This window comes from Rhinolophus sinicus, linkage group LG11 (assembly GCF_036562045.2).
Source record: "Rhinolophus sinicus isolate RSC01 linkage group LG11, ASM3656204v1, whole genome shotgun sequence".
Lineage (NCBI taxonomy): Eukaryota > Metazoa > Chordata > Mammalia > Chiroptera > Rhinolophidae > Rhinolophus > Rhinolophus sinicus.
The window spans coordinates 2113462-2128080 of NC_133760.1; the positions used below are offsets into that span (position 1 = coordinate 2113462).

Sequence of the window (14619 nt, forward strand, 5' to 3'; positions counted from 1 at the left end):
ATTGGGTTCCCATCTTCAGTTTTGGCAACTTTATGACCCTACTAAAACAAGCCCCTCCTAATAATCTGTTTTGGAGACTTTGGTGGAGAGAACCACGTAGCCTGAAACCAGACTCAATACAATTCCCCAAACATTTGAGTACTGACGACGTGCCAGGCACTGCTCTGTGTACTTGTGATACATCCATAGACATAGTTCAGGAAGCTTTACACTTCAAGTGCAGAAGGGAGATGAACCAGCAGATAGGATGTAACCCAGTGAGACCACAACCCAGAGGGAGAGAGGTGGGTTTGTGTACACAGTGTGCACTCCTCACTATTACCTTCACTATTGCCTGCATCTTGTGACTCTTCCAGCCGCCAGTGCTGTCCATGAACTCTAACACCAACCTCACTTTGGTGCAGCCTTGTTCAGGCTGTGGGCAGGAAAGCACTTCAAATGATCAAGGTGCAGGAATTAATGTGTCAGTCCCAGAATCCCAGAGGTTATCAGTTGTTCTAAGTTTAATGTAAATCTAGGCTTAACAGGGTAAGTCCTGTGGGTTATTCTCTCCCCAGTGATGAAGTTGTATTTTACTAGATTACAAAGTGGTGGTTTAGCAATGGTATGACACAGAGACAGTGTGACAGGAGCTGAAGTCTTATCATAGGCCACTTTGGGAAATCCCTCTAAATTATTATTGTACACAAGAACCACCGCTCGCCGAGACCTATGTCAGCACCATGTCAAGTGCCTTCCTCATCATTCTCAAAATTCTCATACTGCCTGTGTAGTAGTAACCATAATCCCACTTGTCCAATAACAACACTGAGACCCAGAGGCTAAATGGCCAAAACTCTACGTGTATAGACATTGACAGCTTTTGATTTCACTGTAAGTGCTGCTTTAGCCCTATGCCATAAGTTTGGGTATATTATGTTTCATTTTCACTTGTCTTAACAAAATTTCTAATTTCCTTCATGATTTCTTCTTTGACCCTTTGATTATTTATGATTGCCTTGTTTAATTTCCACATATTTGTGTTTTTCAGATTTCTTTCTGTTACTGATTTATAATTTTACCCTTTTGAACCAAGAGAGCATATACTGTATGATTTCAATCCTTTTAAATGGGGACTGTGTTTTACAGGATAACATGTGTGCTTCAGAAGAACATGCTTTCTGTTATTGATTATTTTTCTATATATCTGCCTCCAGTGTTTTCTATGTTGGTCACGGGACTAAGGGACTACTCACAACAAAATCCTGGTCATTTTTTAGTCTGTTTATTTATTGATCGAATCTTTCTTTACCCTCTACCTAATGAATCAGGAACTCATATGAGACCTATCTCTAAAATACAATTCATTTCTATGCATTTCTTCCCAAAGCCTATATATCACAATCATTCCATTTGAATCTCTAATCTATCTCCAGTCTGGTTACATGCAATTCATTTGTGATATGATTTTTCTGTGACTGGTAAGACTAACCCCACCCTTGTAACTGTTCTTTAAATATGGCAAGGTCATTCTCACATATTCTAAGACAAATATGTACAAATACTTGAAAACCTAGAAACTCTTTCCTAATAAGCACACATAGTGGCTGTTTTTAATAACTGTTAGCTGTTATATGTTGGAGACTGTGCCATTCCTCTCCCAAATCACCTCAGCAATCTTCAGAGCAACTTCCCGACACAGAGACTATTATCCTTGCTTTGTAGATGAGCAAAGAGAAGCACATAAGCCCATTAACTTGTCTATGACCTTATAGGTAGTAAATGACAGAATTTACCTTTAAATTGTGTCTGACTCCAGGCTCTTAGTTCTTAACCACTAGATTTAACCCCTCATTTTAGTAACTTGCCCAAAGGTCTGCCAGAATAAAAAGCCGAAATGAGACCAGAACCTGTACCTTCTGATTTTGAACCTAGTGCTCATTTTATGTGTGCTCTTCCTCTCTAGCTGAGCCCATGGTTGCCACATTCCAGATGGGTCAGAAGATGAGTTCTGGCATTGCAAAGCTTATCTCAGGGACTTAGTGGCTCTGTGCCATCGCTGACTTGGATAATTCACCTAAATGCATGGGAGTTTATACTTCTTCCCTTTTTATTTTTTTTTTCCAGAAATGTCACAAGCTATGGAACAAGATGGTTCCACAGCAGCAGGGACAAAAGATCAAGGTAAAGAAATCTTGTTTATTCATATATGTATTAGGTTGGTGCAAAAGTAATTGCAGTTTTTACAATTATTTTTAACCTGTTAAACCGCAATTATTTTTGCACCAACCTAATATTTTTTGCCATCTTGGAGTGAAGTTGGGAGAAGAGCAGTGTGTGGAGGGTAAGTGGTGGGGGAGTTCCCTTTCACTTTCTTCATCCTCATTTGTCTCTGGTGCGTCAGTCGCTTCCCTTAAGAGATCCCGGGATCACCACGGACAAGTCATGTATGTTCACTGTGATTATCAGTGGTCAGATTTATGAAGATAAATTCCAAAGTTCATGCTACAGAATGTGGGTACCCGGGACAAGCTTGTTTGACAGCTGCTAAATATGGAAACAAAAAGTCAAGTACTTTGTTCAAAATTACTTAACTAGTGCTGATTTCTTTTTTAAAATTTCCTTTTATTTTGATTTTTCATAATTCCTTTCAACCTTTATTTAGTGAATACCTACCATTTGAAGAACTGTGACAGGACTATACTGTGTTTCCCCAAAAATAAGACCTAGCCAGACAAGTCAACTCTATTGTGTCTTTTGGAGCAAAAATTAATATAAGACCTGGTATTATATTATATTATGTTATGTAATGTAATGTTATGTTATATTATATTACATTATATTATATTATAAAGAGCCAGTCATATGTTATAGTAAAATAAGACTGGGTCTTATATTAATTCTTGCTCCAAAAGACACATTAGAGCTGATTGTCCCGCTAGGTATTATTTTTGGGGAAACACGGTAGCAGTAAAATACACACACACACACACACACACACACACACACACACACACACACACACAATTTCTTGCCTTCATACTGTTGACAGTCCAGTTATACATTAATTAAACCAAACAAAATATCAAATGAAGACAAGATCCCAGGTGCTATGATTGTGTGAAATGAGAGTTGACCAGTCACACCTGTTGACCAGCCAGCAGGCTTCTCTGAGGAAATGTCACTTGAGGCTTTTCTATTGAGATATAATTTATATACCAAAAACCTCACCCTTTTAAAGTGTAGAATTCAGTGGTTTTCAGTACATTCACAAGTTGTGCAACTGTCACCACTATCTAATTCCAGGAGGATTTCCTCTCAGGAAAAGAAACCCCATACCCACAAGCAGCCATTCCCCACTTCCTTCCCCCAGCCCTAGGAAACCACTGATCTATTTTCTGTCTCTGTGAATTTGCCTGTTCTGGACATTTCCTATAAATGGAATCATGCAATATGTGGCCCTTCATGCAATATATGATTGGCTTCTTTTTTTTTTTTTAATGTTATTTTATTAAATTTATTGGGGTGACAATTGTTAGTAAAATTACATAGATTTCAGGTGTACAAATCTGTATTACATCATCTATAAATCCCATTGTGTGTTCATCACCCAGAGTCAGTTCTCCTTTCATCACCATATATTTGATCCCCCTTACCCTCATCTCCCACCCCCCACCTCCCTTACCCTCTGGTAACCACTAAACTATTGTCTGTGTCTATGAGTTTCTGTTTCTCATTTGTTTGTCTTGTTCTTTAGTTCTTTTTGGTTTATATACCACATATCAGTGAAATCACATGGTTCTCTGCTTTTTCTGTCTGACTTATTTCGCTTAGCATTACTCTCTCAAGATCCATCCATGTTGTCACAAATGTTCCTATATCATCTTTTCTTACTGCCGAACAATATTCCATTGTGTATATATACCACAACTTCTTTATCCATTCATCTATCGAAGGACATTTTGGTTGTTTCCATGTCTTGGCCACCGTAAACAAAGCTGCAATGAACATTGGAGCACACGTGTCTTTATCTCTAAATGTTTTCAGATTTTTTGGGTAGATACCCAGGAGAGGGATTGCTGGGTCATATGGCAATTCTATTCGTAATTTTTTGAGGAACCTCCACACTGCCTTCCATAATGGCTGCACCAGTCTGCATTCCCACCAACACTGTACGAGGGTTCCTTTTTCTCCACAGCCTCTCCAACATTTGCTACTATTTGTCTTGTTGATGATAGCCATTCTGACTGGGGTGAGGTGATATCTCACTGTGGTTTTGATTTGCATTTCTCTGATGATTAGTGATGTTGAGCAGTTTTTCATATGTCTATTTGCCATTTGTATGTCCTCTTTGGAGAAATGTCTCTTCAAGTCCTCTGCCCATTTTTCAATTGGGTTGTTTGTTTTTTTGTTGTTGAGTTGCATGAGTTCCTTGTATATTCTGGATACTAGCCCCTTATCGGATGCACTGTTTGCAAAAATCTTCTCCCATTCAGTTGGGGGCCTCTTTATTTTGTCTATGGTTTCTTTTGTTGTGCAGAAGCTTTTAAGTTTCATGTAGTCCCATTCGTATATTTTAGCTCTTGCTTCCATTGCCTTTGGAGTCAAATTCATAAAATGCTCTTTGAACCCAAGGTCCATAAGTTTAGTACCTATGTTTTCTTCTATGCAGTTTATTGTGTCAGGTCTTATGCTTAAGTCTTTGATCCATTTTGAATTAACTTTGGTACATGGTGACAAATAGCAGTCCAGTTTCATTCTTTTACACGTGGCTATCCAATTCTCCCAGCACCATTTATTGAAGAGGCTGTCTTTGCTCCATTGTATGTTTTTAGCTTCTTTGTCAAAAATTATCTGTCCATATTTATGTGGTTTTATTTCTGGGTTCTCAATTCTATTCCATTGGTCTATGTGTCTGTTTTTCTGCCAATACCATGCTGTTTTGATTATTGTAGCCCTGTAGTACAAGCCAAAGTCAGGAAGTGTGATACCTCCATTATTGTTCTTTTTCTTAAGATTGCTTTGGCAATTTTGGGTCTTTTGTGGTTCCAAACAAATCTGATGATTTTTTGTTCTATTTCTTTAAAATATGCCATTGGGATTTTGATGGGGATTGCATTGAATCTGTATATTGCTTTGGATAATATGGCCATTTTAACTATGTTGATTCTTCCAATCCATGAGCATGGAATGTCTTTCCATTTCTTTGTGTCTTCTTCAATTTCTTTCAAAAATGTCTTATAGTTTTCAGCATATAGGTCTTTCACATCCTTGGTTAAGTTTATTCCTAGGTATTTTATTCTTTTGCTGCAATTGCAGAAGGAATTGTTGTTTGTATTTCTTTTTCAGAGATTTCATTGCTAGTATATAGGAAGGCAATGGACTTTTGTGTGTTGATTTTGTAGCCAGCAAATTTACTGTATTCGTTGATTGTTTCTAATAGCTTTTTGGTGGAGTCTTTAGGGTTTTCTATATATAGCATCATGTCATCTGCAAAGAGTGATAATTCAACTTCTTCGTTGCCAATTTGGATGCCTTTTATTTCTTTCTCTTGCCTGATTGCTCTGGCAAGGACTTCAACACGATGTTGAAAAGCAGAGGTGATAGGGGACAGCCCTGTCGTGTTCCTGAACGTAGAGCAAAGGGCTTCAGTTTTTCTCCATTAATTATGAGATTAGCAGAGGGCTTGTCATATATGGCCTTTATTATGTTAAGGTATTTTCCTTCTATACCCATTTTATTAAGTGTTTTAATCATAAATGGATGTTGTATCTTGTCAAATGCTTTTTCTGCATCAATTGATATAATCATATGATTTTTGTCCTTTATTTTGTTTATGTGATGTATCACATTGATGGATTTGCGATGTTGAACCATCCTTGTGCCCTGGGATGAACCCCACTTGGTCGTGATGAATAATCTTTTTAATGCATTGTTGTATTCGATTTGCTAGAATTTTATTTAGGATTTTTGCATCGGTATTCATCAGAGATATTGGTCTGTAGTTTTCTTTTTTGTGCTGTCCTTACCAGGTTTTGGTATCAGGGTAATGTTGGCCTCATAAAATGAGTTAGGGAGTACTGTCTCTTCTTCAATTTTTGGAAGAGTTTGTGCAGGATTGGTATTAGATCCTCTTTGAAGGTTTGGTAGAATTCACTAGTGAAGCCATCTGGTCCCGGACTTTTGCTTTTGGGAAGGTTTTGGATGACTGATTCAATTTCGTTACTGGTGATCGGTCTGTTTAGATTTTCCAGTTCTTCATGGTTCAGCCTTGGAAGGCTATATGTTTCTAAGAACTTGTCCATTTCTTCTAGGTTGTTGAATTTGGTGGCATATAGTCCTTCATAGTATTCTTGGATGATCCTTTGTATTTCTGTGGTGTCGTGATAACTTCCCCTTTTTCGTTTCTAATTTTGTTAATTAGTGTCTTCTCTCTTTTTATCTTAGTAAGTCTAGTCAAGGGTTTGTCAATTTTGTTAATCTTTTCAAAGAACCAGCTCTTTGTCACATTAATTTTTTCTATTGTCTTTTTGTTCTCTATTTCATTTAGTTCTGCTCTAATTTGTGTTTCCTTTCTTCTGCTGGCCTTGGGTTTCACTTGTTCTTCTTTTTCTAGTTCTTTAAGGTGTAACATGAGGTTATTTATTTGGGAGTTTTCTTGTTTCTTGAGATAGGCCTGTAATGAGATAAATTTCCCTCTTAAAACTGCTTTCGCTGCATCCCAAAAATTTTGGTAGGATGTATTTTCATTGTCATTTGTTTCTATGTATCTTTTGATCTCTCCTCTAACTTCTTCTGTGACGTAGTCCTTCTTTAAAAGTATGTTGTTTAATCTCCATGTGTTTGTGTTTTTTCCGCTTTCTTTTTCAGTTGATATCCAATTTCAAAGCCTTGTGATCAGAGAATATGCATGGTATGATTTCAATCTTCTTAAATTTGTTGAGACTGATTTTATGTCCCAATATATGGTCTATCCTTGAGAATGTTCCATGTACACTAGAAAAGAATGTATAGTCTGATGTTTTAGGATGAAGTGCTCTATAAATGTCAATTATGTCCATTTCATCTAATGTGTCATTTAGGGCTACTATTTCGTTATTTATTTTCTGTTTGGATGATCTATCCATAGCTGTCAATGATGTATTTAAGTCCCCTAGTATAATTGTGTTTTGGTCAATTTCTCCCTTTAGTTCTGTTAGTAGTTGCTTGGTGTATTTCGGTGCTCCCTGATTGGGGGCATAAATATTGATGACTGTTATGTCTTCTTGTTGTACAGTCCCTTCACCATTATGAAATGTCCATCTTTGTCTCTTGTTATCTTTTTCACCTTGAAGTCTGTTTCATCTGATATCATTATGGCTACACCTGATTTTCTCTGGGTACCATTTGCTTGGAGTGTCAATTTCCACCCTTTCACTTTGAGTCTATGCTTGTCCTTGTAGCTGAGATGTGTCTCTTGGAGACAGCATATGGTTGGGTTTAGTTTTTGATCCAATCTGCTACTCTGTGCCTTTTTATTGGTGAGTTCAGTCCATTTACATTTAGGGTGATTATTGATATGTGAGGATTCCTGTCATTCTATCTTTAGTTTTCTGGTAAGGCTGTGTCTCCATTGTTTCTTTGCCTTTTTGTTGTTGTGTATTATTTCTGTGTGGTGGTATTCTATGATGTTTCCCTCTGTTTCTTCTTTTATTTCAGTATATATTTCAATTCTGGATTTTTTTTTGAGTGGTTACCCCTAAGTTTATGTAAAAGAAAGTTTGATATTTAGAGTATTCCATTTTCTTCAGCACGTTTACTTTCTCCATTCCCGTTTTCCGGTTCAGGCCTTTACTCTCCTCCTTTTTGAGTTTTGGTTGCCACAAATTGTCCCTGTTGACGGTGGTCAAATAGCCTCCTTTAGTATTTCTTGTAGTGCAGGTCGTGTATTAGAAAATTCCCTCAGCTTCTGTATGTCTGGAAAGGTCTTTATTCCTCCTTCATATCTAAAGGATATCTTTGCTGGATATATTATTCTTGGCTCATGATTTCTCTCTTTCAATAGTTTGAATATTTGGTTCCACTTCCTCCTGGCTTGTAGAGTTTCTGCTGAGAAATCTGATGATAATCTAATGGGCTTTCCTTTGTAAGTTACCGTCTTTTTTTCCCTGGCTGCCTTGAGGATTCTTTCTTTGTTGTTGATTTTAGACAGCTTCAATACAATGTGCCTTGGAGAAGGCCTGTTGGGATTGAGGTAACTAGGTGTTCTATTTGCTTCTTGGATTCGAGGGTCCAGTTCTGTCCACAAATTTGGGAAGTTCTCATCGACAATTTGTTTGAATATATTCTCTGTTCCCTTCTCTCTTTCTTCTCCTTCTGGTATGCCCATTATTCTTATATTGCTCTTTCTGATGGAGTCAGAAAGTTCTTGTAGAGTTCTTTCATTTCTTTTAAGTCTCAAGTCTCTTTCTTCTTCTATCTGTGTCATTTCCAGGTTTCTATCTTCGATGTCACTGATTCTTTCCTCCATCTGGTCAACTCTACTACCTAAGCTGGTTATTTCATTCTTAATTTCTTCTATTGAGTTCTTAATCTCCAGAAATTCTATTTGGTTCTTTTTAAAATTTCAATCTCTTTCGTAAAATGCTCATGCTGTTCTTTGATTGAGTTTCTGAGTTCATTTAACTGCCTATCTGTGTTTTCTTGTATCTCGTTGAGTTTTTTCAGAACTGCAATCTTGAATTCTCTGTCATTTAAGTCACATATTTCTGTATCTTTAAGTGCCTTTTCTGGAGATTTTTCACTTTCTTTCTGAGCTATCTTGTTGCCTTGGTTATTCATGGCGATTACTGGTTTACTATTTCTCTTCCTAGACATCTACAGGAGTGACTTCTGCAACAGGTTGATAGGAAGAGGTCTTTCTTTTGTTTTCCAGTACTTGTTGGTAGAATGTTTTATTTTTTCTCCAACTGCAGCTTATTTTTCTTCTCCCACACGGTAGTGCTATGTTTTCTCTGCACTATTCCAGCTTCTCATACAATGGAGGGATTCCCTGGGAGACGGGCTTCTCCTCTGTTAATAGTTCGTCTAGGTCACAGGGCGCAGTGTCCCGGTGGGTGTGCGGAGAGCTTTTGATGTTCCAAAGCTCTTCCCGCTCCTGATTCAGAGCCCGTATGTTTCAGCAGTTCTGTTTACTCCTGCAGGGATCCGCCCAGATAGGTGGGGCCACGGGCAGGGTGAGTTGTGAGAGGTGGCCCAGAGCAATGGCGGCCACCACCACCACAGCTGGTCCTGCTTCCACAGCTCCCTCCCCTTTGCTGGAACTAGTTGGGCTGTGAATTTGTGTCTGCGGTCCACAGTTCTCAAAACAGCAAATTTTCTGTTCCTTTGATCTGACACTGCTACTGTTTCGCTTCTAGCACCAGGCAGGTGGGGGCGGGGCGAGCTCTGGGAGGGTAGGGAGGGGACGGCTAGTCTCAGTGCCTAAGGCTCCATTCTCTGCTCGGCAGTGAGGGCTTAAACCGCTGTTTTCAGCCTTCTTCCCTCAGTCTTTGCTCCGAGGTCTCTGCCATGAGCGTTGGGTTCAGCAGTGTTATATGCTGCCCCCTCAGCCCTGTGGGCCACAAGCGGAGCCCTAGCAGTCCGAGTTCTTCCCTTTCCGGCAGCTGCAGTAGTTCCGGGAAGCAGCGAGCTGGAGCACTGAGCTGGGTCTGCGTCCTGCGCCCGCGCGCTTCCGTCTCCGCACTTCTCCCTCTCCTCCCCCCCCCCCCCCGCCCCGCTTGCGCGAATCTCCCACCTGTAGGTGATTTCAGTCGGTAGTGGGCCTCTTCGTCTTGCCTGTCTGCTGTGCAGGGAGTCGTTTGTGGAGTTTTTGTTGTTCAATTCTTTGTAAATTCCAGGGGAGCTTTACAGAGGCTCACCTCACGCTGCCATTTTTCCGGAAGTCTGAGAAGAATATTCTTTCATGATTGGCTTCTTTCATTTAGTACAATGTTTTCCGAGTTCATCCGTGTTGTAGCATGTATCGACACTTAGTTCATTTTTACTGCTGAATAATATTCCATCATATGAAGAGACCACATTTTCTTTATCCATTCATCAGACAATAGGCATTTTGGTGCTCTCCATGTCTTGGCTATTGTGAATAATGCTGCTATTAACATTCATATAGAAAGAAGTGGTGATGGAAAGAAGTGATTTGACTTGTGAGATATTTAATAGAACTTGGGGCTTGGGTTTTCAGAAGAAAAGCTTCATGAATGGCTTCCACCTTCTGCTTGGACAACTGATGGATGGTTATACCAGGAGTGAATGATTTAAATTTCAAACTCTGGAATCACTTCAAGCTGGGCTTTTTTCCCACCTGTACAACATAGCGTGATGGCACGGTGTGCATTACTTAATTATTCATTGGACAAATACTTGAAAACCTAATGGCTGCCAGTATTGTCCATTTTCAGTTGGGATGAGTTGTACTGAGTGCCAATATTGAGGACATTCCTAAAGCACTTACTATGAGCCAGGTGCTGTTCTCGTGTTTTATGACTAGGCCATGGCACCCTACACCAATCTCATAAAGAAGGAGTGAATATCCCCCATTTCATAGGTGAATAGACTACCACGGATGGTTGTTGTGAGACTAAAATTAGATTTATGTATAAAACAGTCAAACAGCTGTTCAAAATTAAGTTCACAAATAGAAGATTTTTTCTAATTAATCACTTATGAGGAGTACTTGTGAGGAGTACACTTTTGGTTGGAGGTCAAAGATGAAATAAGTTTTGGATACATTGAATGTGAGGTCCCTGTGACACTTTCAGGTGGTGAGTTAGACATCAGAGCCTGGAATTTTAGGAAAGAGGTCAGCACTAGAGAGAGATGTTTGGAGCTCTTGGCACAGACATGATACAGAGTAAGGAAGTATAAGGTTTAGCACTATTTGGAGAGATTTTATGTAGAGCTAGTAATTATCTTATACACTCATATAAGACTCCTGTCTTTTTTTAAAAAGATCACGGTAATACCAACAAATGTAAGGACCCAGAATTAGAGGGTTTTTTTCCCCCATGTTACTGAGTAACTATTGGATGTCAGAGACTGTTGAAAATGCTGGAGATGTTGAGATTAGATAAGATATTTTTCTTATGGAACTTGCATTGTAAGTTAGTGGCTAGACAGATGATAATTAAAGAATTGCAGTTGATGACAAACACTGGGATAAAAATAAAACAAGATAATGTGAAAGAATTATGGTTTGAAAAGATACACACACCCCTATGTTTATTGAAATATTATTTACAGTAGTCAAGGTAAGGAGGCAACCTAAGTGTCCATCAATAGATGACTGGATAAAGAAGATGTGGTACATTTACACAATGGAATATTGCTTGACCATAAAAAAGAATGAAATTTTACCATTTGTAACAACATGGATAGACCTAGAGGGCAATATGCTAAGTGAAATTAGACAGAAAAAGACAAATACCATATGATCTCACTTACATGTGGAATCTAGAAAATCAAATACATGAACAAACAAAACAGAAACAAATGCAAAGATAACAGAGAACATTTTGATGGTGGCCAGATAGAAGGTATTTGGGGTCTGGGTGGAAAAGGGGGAGGAAATAAGAAGTATAAATTGGCAGTTACAAAATATTCATGGGATGTAAAGTACAGCACAGGGAATATAGTCAATAGTATTGTAATAACTATATATGGTGCCAGGTGGGTACTAGACTTATCAGGGAGATCATTTTGTAAAGTATATAAATGTATAACCACTACGTTGTACACCTGAAACTAATATAATATTGAATGTCAAGTAATTGAACATTTTTTTAATTTTTGAAAAGAATTATGGTTTGTAATGACAATAGTAGCCAGTGACCATTTTTGCCAAGTCCTGTGCTAAAATAATGCACATCCTTTCTTAAATATTTATCACAACCCTTTCAAGAGGATGTTAATGTCATTGCAGAAGTGGGGAAGCTGAGGCCCAGAGAGTGAGGCAACATGTTCCAAATCAGAAAGACACTGCAGGATAGAGCTTGGGACCCCCAACAGGATCTAACTTCTAGGGCTATGCTTGCCTTTCTGTGTCCATCCCATGGAGGTGTTTCTCCATTGTAGCCTGGACCTACTGGATGGGCCTGGAGATGCACGCTGGTCCTACAGATCTAGGCCATGGCGTACATGTCCTCAGTTCCCCCGTGCTCCTCTGTCTTTCACAGACCTCATACCAGCATTGGAGTAATTATTCACTGAACAAACACTTGCATGTCTGCAGGACGCCAGGGACTGTTATAAATACCAAGATACAACAGCAAATGTAGACGTCCCTGCATAGAGTCTACTGGGGGAGACACACCATAAGCAGACAAAATTGCAACGTGTCAGGTATTAAGTGCTAAAGAGAGAAATCGGGTTAAAGGGACAAATAGAGCTCTTTTGTAGAAAGTCCACAAGTGTTAGAGGATGTGGTCGAATGGAGGAACGAGAGTTGCAGCTATCCGTGTGTTGCTGGGAGCAAACAGAGCTCCCAGGTACCTATGTAGACTGAAGTCCAGACTATCTCCAAATTCTGCTTCCTGGTTTTTTTCTCCCCTTCCCTACCTGAGTTAGGAGGTGACGAATGGCACTACAAGGCTCACGTGATGACAAAATTTGCCATGATGTCGGATGCACACCATGATTTAAAAACCCTGGCCTCTGACTGTCTGCAAATGCACATGCTGTGTGGCGCGTTCACCCCAGACCAGTGCGGCTTTCGGCCCCGCACTGTGGTGGTGCACGGAGAGTCAGGCGTCGGCAAGTCAGTTTTGGCCCGGACGGTCCTGCTGCACTGGGCCCGAGGGGACCTGTACCCCAGCTTGTTCTCCTACGCCTTCTTTCTCCACGCTGGAGAGATCCAGTCCAGGAAGGAGAGCAGTTTTATGGAGTTAATTTCCAGGGAGTGGCCAGATTCCCTGGTGCCCGTGATGGACATCCTGTCTCAACCAGAAAGGCTCCTGTTTGTGGTGGACGGTTTCGATGACCTGGACGTTGCCTTCAAAGAGGATGACATGCATCTCTGTGACGACTGGGCGGAGAAGCAGCCCGTGTCTGTCCTGATGCGCAGTCTGCTGAAGAAGGTCCTCCTCCCGGAGGCGTCCCTCATCGTCACCGTCACAGACGTGGGCATGGAAACTCTCCAAGCTGTGGTCATGTCTCCCCGTTACCTCTTAGTTGAAGGAATGTCAATGGAAAGGAGGACTCAGCTATTCCTGGAGCACGTGAAGAATGAGCATCAGAAAATTCAAGTGTTGCACTCGGTGGTGGACAATGACCAGCTGTTTGGCAAGTGCCAGGTCTCCGTCGTGTGGTCGCTTATCTGCCAGGCTCTCCAGATGCAAGAGGCGTCAGGGAAGAGCCTGCCACATACTTGCCAAATCCTCACGGGCTTGTATGTCACATTTGTGGCCCATCAGCTCACCCCTCGAGATGCCTTCGGGTGCTGTCTCAGCCTGGAAGAAAGAGCTGTCCTGAAGGCCGTCTGCCGGATGGCCGTGGAAGGGGTGTGGGGTACCAAGTTTGTGTTTTACGGCAATGACCTGCGCGTTCATGGACTGACCCCATCGGAGCTCTGTGCCCTCTTTCACATGGACATCCTTCTCCCAGATGGCCCCAGTGAGAGATGTTACACGTTCCGCCACCCCAGCCTCCAAGAGTTCTGTGCTGCTTTGTACTACATTCTAGAAGGATTGGAAAGAGAGTGGGAGCCCCACCCTCTGTTCGTGGAGAATATAAGGACTTTAATGGAACTCAAACAAATCAGCATCAATGCCCACTTGCTGCAAGTGAAGCGTTTCTTGTTTGGCCTGGTGAACAAGGAGGTGATGAGGGTTCTGGAAAATCTGCTGGGGTGTCCCATCCCCGCAGTGGTGAAACAGGCACTTCTCCACTGGATCTGTCTGTTAGGTCAACAGGCCCACACCACCAGCCCTCTAGAGTTCCTGGACTGCTTCTACTGTCTTTTTGAGACTCAGGACGAAGAGTTTGTTCGCTTAGCATTGAACAGTTTCCAAGCAGTATGGCTTTCAATTAACCGGCGAATGGACTTACTAGTATCTTCCTACTGTCTCCAGCACTGCCAGTATTTATGGAAAATTCAGATGGATGTCAGAGAGATCTTCTCAGAAGATGAGGTCACTGAGGCATGGCCCATGATTCCACAAGGGTGAGCACCCTCCTCTGTAGTTTTATTCTTTCCATCTTTGTGGAGGTATTGGTGCTTTGATATAATGAAATAAGTGCTACAATCAAGCTAATTAGCATATCTATGACCTGACAGAGCCACCATTTTTCATATGTGTGTATCATTTTCTTTATCCATTCATCCATTAATGGAAATTGAGGTTATTTCCATATCTTAGATATTGCGAATAGAGTACGAATATCTCTTAAGATCCTGATTTCAATTCTTTTGTATAAGGGATCACTGGGTCATAAGGTAGTTCTATTTTTAATTTTTTGAGGAACCTCCATACTGTTTTCCATAGTGGCTGCACCATTTAGTATTCAAGGGGGAGCTAGAATTTAAGCATAAGTCTGATTTGAAAGCCGGTGGCTCAAAATCATCTTACTGTATCCCCTGGCGTACCAAACACTCAAGATGCAGGG

The 14619-nt window shown here is 40.5% G+C and overlaps 1 protein-coding gene across 1 annotated transcript in view; it reads left to right on the plus strand.

The window, feature by feature from the left end:
- The window catches only part of NLRP5 (NLR family pyrin domain containing 5), a 42397-nt gene that overhangs the window by 9563 nt on the left and 18215 nt on the right, over positions 1 to 14619 (plus strand). The window contains exon 3 of the mRNA XM_074315432.1: positions 12583 to 14176. Coding sequence (XP_074171533.1) covers positions 12583 to 14176 — 1594 coding nt within the window. The remainder of the gene's footprint in view (positions 1 to 12582; positions 14177 to 14619) is intronic.